Source organism: Bactrocera oleae, chromosome X (genome assembly GCF_042242935.1).
Source record: "Bactrocera oleae isolate idBacOlea1 chromosome X, idBacOlea1, whole genome shotgun sequence".
Taxonomy (NCBI): Eukaryota; Metazoa; Arthropoda; class Insecta; order Diptera; family Tephritidae; genus Bactrocera; species Bactrocera oleae.
The window spans coordinates 29,113,978-29,126,179 of NC_091541.1; the positions used below are offsets into that span (position 1 = coordinate 29,113,978).

Genomic DNA, 12,202 nt, shown 5'->3' on the forward strand with positions numbered 1-12,202 from the left:
CATCCCAGAGTTAAATGCTGCAGCCTTGAAGCACATCGTAAACACTCTGTTCCCAACCTATGTCCTGGGAAGAGACCCACCAGAGTATAAGCAAGAGACTTCATGCTTACCTTTCACTCTGGAGGAAATGAGCACGGCCGCAAGCACTGTAAAGAACAAAAAAGTGGTAAAGTTATTCGCCGGAAAACGCTCCCACTTATTGTTATTCATGAATAATGCATGTCTGGACGAGGGCATCTTTCCAGTGGTATGAAAGAGACAACATCTGACCCTGATAAGTAAGGGCAAAGGACACCCAGAAACACCCTCAGCATACAGATGTCTGTGAATGCTAGATACAGCAGGAAAGTTACGCGTAATAGGCGCCATAAACAATGCTGTAGGCTTATCAGAGCGATAGCATGCCTTCAGACCAGGCAGGTTCACTATCGGAGCCGTTGAAGACGTCGTGCGCAGCGTGGAGGAAGCCCACCGTAAGAACAACTTCTCGAGTCCTCCTCGCAACAAAGGAATGCATATGATACAAGTGACGACCCTCAAAGAAAATAAATCATTTCCGGAGCAGCGCACTGATCCATACTTGGACCAGACCTAGCGAGTGCAAAAGAAGTTGGACGGCCACATTGATCAAAGATATAGAGATATGGCACAGTAGAAAACACGGCAATGTAAACTACTACCTATCACAGATGCTCTCCGGCCACGGGTATTTTCGAAAATACCTGTACACTATGGAAAAATCCGAGAGGCCTGCATGTATTTACGGAGACGAACTATTCTATGATGCAAGCCATACGTTTTTTAAGTGCCATCGATGGAATGAAGCTAGGAGAAATTTAGAGAACAAAGTTGGAGAGCTAAACAGGAAAACCTAATAGTCAAAATGATAGCTAGCGGCGAAAACTGGCAGCGAATTGCCTCATACGTGGAACACGTACTACGCATCAAAAAAAGGGACATAGACGCAGACCCTCCAACCAATTCCACTCAATAGAAGATAGTCAGCCTGATGCTGGCTACAAAACAGTAGTCATCCCTGGACGCGGGGAGAGTAAAAACTGTTCCGCTATGTGTCCATCCTGGAAACCTTGCTCTGAAGTAATGCGAAAGCGGGGGAAATTCCACGATAGAAGGGGAAAGTATTTTAGTGGGTACCCCACTCACGTAGGATGACGATTCCTATATGGTGCGAAGGCAATTTAAACAGTCCTTCCGACATGCAAAATAAAAACAAAAATAACTCTCAATACAGTGCAAAATTGGGCATCGCATGTGGGTTTGGGTTAAATCCGGAGAAGACGGACCTGATTGTATTCACAAGAACATACAAAATCCTTCAATGGAGGGTCCCTTCGATAAACGGAACCTGGGGTAGTGCTAGACTGCAAATCGCTGTGGAAGCATAATGTGGAAGAAAGAATTAGAATGCCTTATATGAGTGTAGGCAAATGCTCACTACAACTTGGGGGCTTACTCCTTCTCTCATGCACTGGTGCTATACAGCTCTTCTGTTCTGCTCTACTGTGCAGTAATATGGTGGAGAGGCTTACGGAAACCCACCTACCTGAAGGTAGGGAAAAGGGTTCAAAGGCGCACTGCGCTGTGCATAACGGGAAATTTAAGAAGCACTCCGATGGCGACTTTTGAATTAGTGCTGAACCAGCTACCTATAGACCTCTTCGCTGAAAACTGCACAGCAAAATCGGCGGGCCGACTATTGGCTGGAGAAGAATGTACATATAGAACCTTCGGGCATAGCTCGGTGGTTGGCGGTTTGGAAAGCACCGACTACATCATTCCACTTTTCAACTGGGAAAGAAGGTTCTGAGTACGCGACACACTAATTATTTATATGGATGACAAAATGGAGGGTAAAGTTTGTGCAGGAATATTCTGTCCAGAGTTAGGCATAAGGCAGCCTTTTAAGTTGCCGGACCAGTGCAGTATATTTCAAGCAGATGTCATTGCTGTTGCGAAAGCCGCGGAGCTAGCTTCTAATGCACTAACAGGCATCTCCAGAGTCAACATCTACGTAGGCAGCCAAGCAGCATTTAGGTAATAAACTCGTAGCGCATATTGATCAGAAGTGTTTTGGGAAGCAGGACAGCAGTGGAAAGTGTCGCCAGAAGCAAGCGACATAATTTCTACTGGGTGTCAGGTCGAGCGCAATGAGATAGTGGATGAGATTGCTCAAAGTGGTGTACGGCTAGCACTCGAAAACCCATGCTTTGTCTATACGACGATATGGACAGAAGGATAGTAAGGAAAATCATATCACGATGGAACGAGCTACCTGGGTGTAAAACTGCAAAAGTCATGTGTAAATTGGTAGATCGGAAATATACGCAACTCTGCCTAAAACTAATCGAGATGAATATAGGGTTGTGCACATATAGATGATCAGGATGAAGAGACGAGTTAAAATTGATATATATTGATGAAACTTGGTACACATGTTTCGTGGCATCATAAGAAGATCGTATTGCAAATGTGCGTAATCGGACCACTCCCATGCCAATAAAACATCATTAAGCGAAAGACTATAAAGTTTCATGACTAAGCTTAACAATAAGATATAATACTGTTATTTGGTATAACGAATCGCATATAGTTTGAAAATGGGAGAGTTCGGATTATAACCCCATCCACCTCCGTGCACGAATAATGCCTTTGAAGTGTCTACGCTTGTGACCAAAAATGTTCAAAACGGACCAAAACTATTCAAGCCCCTAGGTACCGAATATGTGGACCTCGGTTCGTATTACGAACTTTTAATCGAAAATATCGGTCAATATGTGAGATATATTAAAGAAATTCGGAGAGAGCCCCCTCCTAATAATAGTTTGCCTGTATGCCAAAAATTGATGGAAACGGATCATATATACACAGGGAACGATCTAGCTATTCAACCGCTCCGGGCAAAGATCATTTTCGCCGCCCTTTACATACACAAAGCTATATAAGTCATGAGCATTTGGGAATGCTAAGTATACAAGTACCTACATAAAATACGTGATATTGTTGGAATTATACCTACTCATAATATTCACGTCAGTCTATTGGGTCTTCTGAAAAAGTACCTATACGAAAGTTGATGGATGTTCTTATGTTAGTATGCATACAATGTATGTCTTTATAAGGAATTTGACCGAAATTGATATATTTTTTTATCGACATAGTTATGTACCTTTCAACTTTATCATCATCATCAACCTATTGCGACTCACTGCTGCGTATGGGCCTCTTTTCCCTTGTACTATTTTTCCTTGTTTCGGGCTAATGTTGCTTATGAATTACTAATAGAACTAATGGAACAATAAAAATTTGTCATCAAAATCGTTTCAGAAGTTAAAAAGATTATGATCAAGCTGTTTAATTGTTTATTATGGTCAATCGGTTTATATAAATTAAGTTAAGGTTCATACGGTACGTATAAAAAAGACACAACAAAAGATTTGTTTTAAAATTTAATACTGATAAAAAACAATTATGTTACTACAAAATAATAATGAAACCAAAAATTTAACAGTTTTTCAGAGAATATTTAATCCTATCTAGTAATTATTGAAATTTTCTTCTCACTTTTTGTTCTGCAAAATCTTTAATAACATCTGATAAATTTATACTGTCGCAAACCTTGTATTCTATTGAACTCAAAGCCAATCCAGATAATCTATTCTGTGCCATGGTGGGTCGCAGATAATTTTTTATTATTTTTAATTTCGAAAAGCTTCTTTCACCACTTGCAACTGTTACTGGTAAAGTTAAAAGGATCCTGAGCGCAATACTGATATTTGGACCAAATCTTAAATCTGTTACAAATTTTAAAACATCTTGAGGAGATAAATTACTATTTAAAAACATACAAAGGACTGACAACTCTATGTTATATATAGAACAACAATGGTCTAACAATTCACATTTTGAAGTTCTCTTAAGGTATATGTTATACAAAAAAGGAAAATGTTTACTGTGCTCAGAAATCTGGAAAAATCTTAATTCTAAAGAGTTTATGGCTGTATCCATTTTTTATTTAATTGATAAAAATAAATCTGCTTAATAGGAAAATAGGAACCAATCACGAGAAACTGGCAACACACACTCTAAACATAAGCTATTGTCTATATAGAAGGGTAATCCCCTACGACCCAAATCTAATGATGTTACTTAAATTTTGTTAGAAGTATCAATAACTAAAAAATATCGAACAAAAGGTTGAACGATAGGAATAAGTTAATTTTGCCGCCCCTCATTTTTTGCCGCTCTGGGCAAATGCCCGGCTTGCCCTCCTTAGATCGGGCCCTGTATATACATACATAAATAATCAGCATGATGAGCTGAGTTGATTAAGCCATGTCCGTTTGTCTGTATATATACGAACTAGTCTCTGAGTTTTTAAGCTATCGTTCTGAAATTTTGCACCTGTTCTTTTCTCACTAAGACTATGCTCATTTGTCGGAACGATATTGGACCACTCTTGCATAAAGCTGCCATGAAAACTGAACGACATGATTCTGATCGTATGAAAAACTTTTTCATTGACGAGATATCTTCAAGAAACTGGTTATGGGTTATTATCTAAAGCAACATTGACACCACCAAAGAGATTGTTCAGATCGGATCACTATAGGATAAAGCTGCCACACAAACTGAACGATCGGAATCAATAAATTTGGCACGGGTAAGGCAATGATGCAATTCCCGAAGAAATTGTTTAGATCGGATCACTATAACATATAGCTGCCATACAACCTGAACGATAGGGCGAAATCGGAAGACAACCACGCCTACTTCCCATATAAAAACCGTTTTTGACATACAGACATATTATTATAAGGAAAGGATTCTTTTTGAATTTCAATTATATATACCACACATTGACCGATATTTTCGGTAAAAAGTCAACATTATGTACTGCGGTCCACATATTCTGACCCCAGTTCAACCCGTTTTGACATACAGACGTACTATTATAAGGAGAGAATGCTTTCGGAATTACAAGTATATATCTCACACATTGACCGATATTTTCGGTAAAAAGTCAACTATATAGACCTGGGGGCTTGAACAGTTTTGGTTTGCTTTGGACAGTTTTTGATCATAAGGTGGATTTTTACACTCCCATTCAATTCGACTATAGAGGTTTTTCTGTCCGAAAATTAACTCCGGCAAAGAGTAATTTCCGGACAGCCAAGCTCCTCCAGCCGTTGCAACACTCGATCCCAGCTTAGGTAATCAAATGCCTCCTTGAAGTCAACAGTCATGCCAAGGACATATTTGTTGACATTCTCCCTAACAGCACCCTGCACAAAGAACCTCTACACTGCGTCCTTTCTTGAACCCATACTGCCTATCCGATCACAAACCCCGCGTTGGCTTCTGAAGCCGTTCCACCATAACTATTTCCTACACTTTTCCAAGTACTGGAAGGCGACTGATGACCCGATAAGAACGAGGATCGCTTCTAATTTTATCAGGGGACTTCAGGAAGGGAACAACGCTAGCAATTTTCCACTCGCGTGGAAAATAACCCTCCCACACGCACTTGTCATAAATGGCCTACAAGTATTCCGGAATGAACTTTAACAAGCTTTTAAATATCTCTTTGTTCAAATCCATCAAAACCTAGAGACCGCGTAGACCTGACCAGGCCACAGGCATACCCCAACTCACCATCATCTAATGGAGGGACAGGCACCTCTTGTGCTTGGGGTACCTGAACCTCCGACCTAGGAAAGAGCGCTCTTAACAAAGCACCCGCACACTCTCTCCACGTTGATAACACAGTGTAACCAACGGGAAGAGAAGTGATATCCTCCCTCTTACGACCCCGGCAGATCTTATAGACCTGATCCCACGGGTCGTCCCTATTCACCCTTACAAAATTCCTCCACTCCTGTTCTTTAATTTTGACCAACATATCCTTGTATTCCCTAACCGCACAACTAAATTCATACCTAAGCTGGGACAGCCTGTCAGAATTGAACCGTCGAGCGCGTTGAAACTTTCACCTCAATCGCCTGACAGTCCTCCTCTTCGAGGTTAACTCTCGCGTCCACCACTTTATTTTCATAACCATAAAACTTTCACACTTTCGAAGAACCCTATCATTTACCCCCACACTACCTCATAAAAACGAGCAATCTGCTCATCAACCCCCAAATCCTCAAACACTCTAAGCGGTATACCTCTTCCTTAATAGATCGTCCATATTGGGTCCAGTGGATACCAGAGGTACGCCATCGCCGCAATGGACTCTCATACAGCGAGGGAGGGGATTTGGGAGTAACCACATTTTGGATCAAATTATGATCACTCAATCCCCACCCTCCCTTAACCTCACATCTAGCTACTAACGCGCTATCTGCTGCCTGATTCATAAGCGTCACGTCAATGTTACTCTCGCCCCCAGGCCCATCAAACGTGTACCATTCACTCGGCTAATTCACAATGTGGAGACTTTTAGCCACCACCCATTCACTTAATGCCTCGCCTCGACTGTGGCTTTGATATCCAGACGTATGCCGGGATATCTTACTTAACCACATCGAAGACGAGACATTCGCAATCAACCCTAGGATTGTAGTAGCAGCTTATCCATGTAGCCTAGCTAGGGTTCTAGGGGCTCGCTAAATTGGCAGTACAAACTAGCTACAATCAACCTACCGAACTCCCTCTCTACGGCGACACATACACCCAGTTGTGAAGAATCCACAAATACGCAATCGTAGTTGAGATCACTCACAACAATTGCAGTATTAGGCCCAAGGTCCGTGAAGACCTTGAAACTTGTCTGGCGAGGGCGCGCTCAAGAATGCCGCAGTATACTGGGTAGACAGCTGACATCATCAGATCCCCAGCTTGTCTACCCTTAAATGCGCCTTTATCGAGAAAAAGGATGTGAGATCCGCTAGGATATCAAGGCATTCTTTCTTTGTCTTAGACAAAATCATATAAGACATTAGAGATTTCGAAGGCGCCTGTTCATATAAATATATTTCTTGTTGTGATCACACTCCTTTTAAGTACAAAAAGGCTTTCTTTAATTGCTGTGACTTCCGCTTGGAAGACACTGCAGTGGTCTGGAAGCCGAAAGGCGATTTTGGTATTTAGTTTAGCTGAGGAGACACCGCCACCCACTCGGTTATCTAGTTTGGAACCATCCATGTAAAACTACGTTTAGCGCCTTGCGTGGCGTTGTCCACTGCGAGGTCCACTGATGCAAATACTGGCTGCTTTTTGTATGCTTTCCATACTTCTAATCGCGTATTTCTTTTCCGTTATTAGCCACCATACAAATATAACGTAAGTCATAATCGGCCTTACAATTGCTGTGTAGAGCCAGTGAGCTACCCGAGACGTCAGTCCCCATCTGGGCCCCTAGCTTCCAAGAAAGCTTCTTGTCCAAAATTAGTCCCAGGTAGCTGACATCTGCTGACGTTAGCCTGGTGTCCCTTAAGGGGTTACATCCAGTTGCAAGGCCGAATAAATGCGTATTTTTATGAATTCTTTTTTAAGCGGCATTATATTTACGACTTGGCGGCGTGATTTTTGGAGTACTGTGTTTCTAAGCAAACAATACTAGTTCTGTCTTGCTAGCATTTATATTCAGTCCGCATGATACGGCCCATAGATTAATATCGTTTCATATTGTCGGCATAAGACTAGGGAGGATAATCGGGAACTTGCTTCTAACCGAAGTTGCACATCGTCAGCGTGGGCCCCATTCTTTTCCAGATCCACCAGCATTTTGTTCATTGTCAGGAACCAGAGAAGTGGGGATAGCACGGCTCCTTGAGGTGTACCCCTACGGACAGATCTGCTCATTGTTGAAGCTCCCAGCGTTAAAATAATTGACCTGCCCAAGAGCTTCTGTTCAATAATTTTCGGAGAGGCTCAGAGATGCAAAAATCTTTAAGCGCGCTCAGTATGGCCTTTGGCTGTTCTAAGAAAGCTACGAGGGTGTATTCTTTTATCTCCAGAGGCGTTTCAATCTCTACTGAGCCTAACACCGTTCCTGTGAATACTTCCCTTAGAATACGCATTCTGCGAAACTACCATTTTTCCCATGTTAAGTTTGCACCTTATGTATATTTCTATTAGCCTTTCCAGTGTTTTTAAGAGAAATTATGACTAATTGGTCTGAAATCCTTTGTGTGAGCTTCGCCGCCTTTGGTATATATATCACCTTGACTTTCCTCTATACCGAAGGAATATAGTTTAATTTCAGTGCCCCTTTAAGCATGGCTGTTAACAAGTTTGTTATGTAGCTCTAGTACTGCTGTAACTGAGCCAGAAATACGCCGCCTGGTCCCGAGGATTTATAAAACTCGAAGCTGGTTACCGCCTAATAAATATTACTATCTGACACTATGTCTACAGGAGAGGACTCTGCTACCACTTCACTGCCCAGTGGATGCTCCATTGTGTGGTTCTCGGAACTCTCTGGAAAGTGACTATTCATTAGCAGGCCCAGGGTCTCTTCACTAGATACCGTCCAGCTGTGGTCTGGCTTCTGAAGGTATCCGCTGTTATGTATCGACAGTGCCATTATTTTTCTAAGTCGAGAAGCTTTTGCCGTATTCTCGATGTCATTACAAAAAGATTCCCACGAATTTACTTTTTCTTTCTATGTCCTTATAGTTATCCTGCTCTTCTTCTCTTTGGGATAATTTGGCTAAATTGAGTTTCTTCCCGCAATCTTTCTGCAAGTCCTTAAGCACGGGAGAACACCAGGGGGCCTAATTCTTCCCCTACTGCGTGTTATTGGACAAGCCACATCTGGTGCTTGTCGAGAAGAATCTGTGAACCGTTTAACAAGAAAGTCTGGGTCCTCTTTGTTCTCTGGTTGAAATGGCGGAATCATAGGAATTCGCTTTTTTTACTCCTGCAGGTGCATCTTTCAGATCGTTTTCCTATGATTCCTGAATTTTTCTACCCTATCTTAATTCTCTTCAATTATACACTCAATGTATCGGTGATCTGAGAAGGAGTGTTCCTTTAGTACTCTCCAATATGCCATTTTATCTACCAGTTCTTCCGACACAAGGTTTATGTCGAATACTTCCTTCCGGTTTCTAGTTATAAATGTTGGCATACTTACTCCTTCTGTTGCATAACAAAAGCGTAGTTCCTAGTAAGTAATTAATGAGCAACTCACCCCTTTCGTTGACATTAGTACTGCCCCATGGTGTAGGGTGGGCGTTGGAGTCGCATTCAAGGAATATGTAGCACTGGGATGCTTCGCTGTCTCGTTTCATCTTTTTAATTAGCTGCGATGGTACTTCTTCTTCGTCATAGGGCATGTAGCATGACGCCAGCAGGTACTTATTTTCGCCCGTCTTTTTTCATTATTACTATAGCTTTGTTAAGCTACTAGCCAATATATATGTCATAGCCTTACCTACGCAGCTTTCTATGTATAAATTATACCCCGTTGTTCTCAGACCTCCATTAACCCATGGCTCCTGAATGAGGACGAAGTCAGGCCGTTCTTCTGCCCTGCAGTTAACTAGGTCTAGAGAAGCTAGTTTGCTATGGTGGAGAATAGTTTTAAAAAATACGCATTAATTAGTGTCTTCTCTGCGTCTTCTTGAGAGTCGCTCAAAAGCTCACACTCAGTGTACAGTTTAGAGAGTCTGTCTGCAAGCTCAGACCCCGAAGTACACCCACCTTGTACAGTGTTCTCCACGTCACTCGAGGACGTCATTGGATCTTAATCGACTTCACCTTTCGATTCCTATGCCACGTTTTCTCTTGCATCGGCGTCTGACTTTGTTGGTCATAACCTTCCCCTTTGTGAATCCATAGTTGATCTCCCCGCCACTTTTAGCCAGCGGTTTTACGAATTCCTTTGTTAGCAATAGCAGAATCTGCATTGTGGCTCGTCTCGTCTCCACACCAGATTCCGCTGCGTGGTCTTTGAAGCTTTTGACAAGTCGCCAGATTCGGGTTACAGGGGTAAAACTTTGCGTGAATAATGCGTTTAAAGTATGCCACCTTGTGACCAAAAATTATCAAAATCACACATAGATTTAAATTTCAGACGTTGTTATCTGATTTGTCTTAAGCTATCAATAGTTTTGAAACCTAAACCTTATACGGAAGGTGAACTTCATTTATTGTTGAAAAAAGTAAAGAAACGTTTCTTCGTTTTGTTGTGTATTTAAATTTATTTATCTAAAATAACTTTCCGTTAGAGGATCTAAATTCCAAAGTTCTAAACGATAGAATATGCCGCATAATTAGCAATGCCACATAAATTTGTACCTCTTCTTAAGCGCATGTAACCATCTTCTCCCCACATTTCTCCCCACCAATTTTTGAGAATCCAATAATGTTTGGTATAGCCCACAACTAGCATAGCATGGTTAACGGTGTCTGAGGTGCAAGAATCGTCATCATATACGCCATCACTAAAATAAGAATAGAATATAAATTAAACAAGTATTATTACTATTGGGGCTAGTTTCGAGTGACACGGACTATTAGATGCCCTTGCTTTATACCTTAAAAGTATCTTATGTATATATCATCGAAAATGGATGAAATGCATCCAAAAATTGCCCCAGCCCAATATACTTCATGATTCACGTTATTTTAATGGAATCCATGACGAATACGGCGGCCAAATTTTGAGTTATCGTAATAAAATTCAATGTAAATATATACTGGAGCACTATTTAATTTACCACTCAATATAGTTATCTCTGACTTTCTAGTTGACATTTTATCGTCTAACCTCGTAACCTAATTACAATATAATGATTTTCGCCTCTCCAGTTGTCTTTTCTCTCATATACGCAATATAATGAATTTGGTCTCTCTTTTTTTTTTTTGAAAAAAACCTTCAGTGAAAATCACGAAGTCCCCTAAAACTTCCTCATGTGAGTCGTCCCTCCACCTCTGTTAATGACGAGAACATCGAAAAGTTAAAGAAACAGTGCTTAAAAATCATCGTAGCAGAAGATCTCAACTTTATATTTATACATGGTGCACTAGAATCTAACATAAATTATTCGAAGAAACCGAATGGATTACAATTAAATTTGATATCTTATTCACTTAAATTTTTGATCATAGACTCACTTAGTTTCATTTCTACATTTTGCTTCGTGTCCGAAATATTTAAATTAAAGTCAACTCAATTAACTCAAATGAGTTATAGAAAAAAAACAAAGAAGTTAACCTTAATATATGGGGTATATGAGGAAATGGGCGGAATTGGATCATTCCCACTCACACATAATGTCATTTATCCAAAACTTATAAAATGTCAAAACTAAGCCCCACATTAAGATTAAAAACTGTAATTTCGTTCAACGGATAGCATTGAGAATGGACATCATTGCCTTGAACTTTTGTAGAGAGTGGGCGTGTTCCCACCACCTAGTAGAATTAATATTCATATCTTACAAAACCTTAAGGCTATTATAACCACCAACCATGTGGAAATGGTTGAAATCGACTCTTGATATAACGGTTATGTTGAAAAATTTCGTTCCGGTAAAAAGACAGCAATATGTACTGAGACACATATTCGGTAGCTGAGAGCATTAGACATGAGATATGTTATTCCGGAGGTGCAATATTTGTAAAGGTTGATAATTTTATTGGTGCCTGATTTATATACTGTTAAGTAAAAAATCAGACAGAATTTAATGATGTGGTACATGGGAAGTAGGAGTGGTAGTAGCAACCTTTGTGCCAAACAACATTCGTACCAAGCTTATCCTAAAGGGGGTTTCAAAATTAACGCAAGATTGGAATTAAATAGAAAGCACAGTTTATAGTCTTTCAACTGTAATTTTTTATTGAATCGTAAAGTACATAGGATAGGATTGTTTATAGAAAAACACATCGGGCAAATGGCCTACATGGCTTTCTATACACATACGCCCTCGTTTGTCGAAATTTTCCATGACTATTCTACATAAATGTGGCTGAATTTCATTGATGCAACGTTGAATCTCTTCCTTTAAAGCACACGTGGTGTGTAAAAAGAAATCTAAGGGTGTTAAATCTGGCTGTATGAACTTAGGCCGCCAAGCTTTCATTATTTTTGAAATATTGTTCAATACTGATGACATGTTTTTCTATCGTGTAACGCTCCATTTTTACTATGCCTAAACTGTCAGCTGTTGTTTTTAAGGTTGTCAACACTTTACTACATAAATGGCGGCAATTTTAAATTTTGCGTTAA

The 12,202-nt window shown here is 40.4% G+C and overlaps 1 protein-coding gene across 2 annotated transcripts in view; it reads right to left on the reverse strand.

Moving 5' to 3' along the window:
* Positions 1-10,152: 10,152 nt before the first annotated feature.
* The window catches only part of CtsL4 (Cathepsin L4), a 90,733-nt gene continuing 88,683 nt past the window's right edge, over positions 10,153-12,202 (reverse strand). For both annotated transcript variants that reach the window (XM_070112393.1, XM_036374051.2), the window contains one exon: positions 10,153-10,415. In XM_070112393.1, coding sequence (XP_069968494.1) covers positions 10,220-10,415 — 196 coding nt within the window. In that variant the 3' untranslated portion in view covers positions 10,153-10,219. The remainder of the gene's footprint in view (positions 10,416-12,202) is intronic.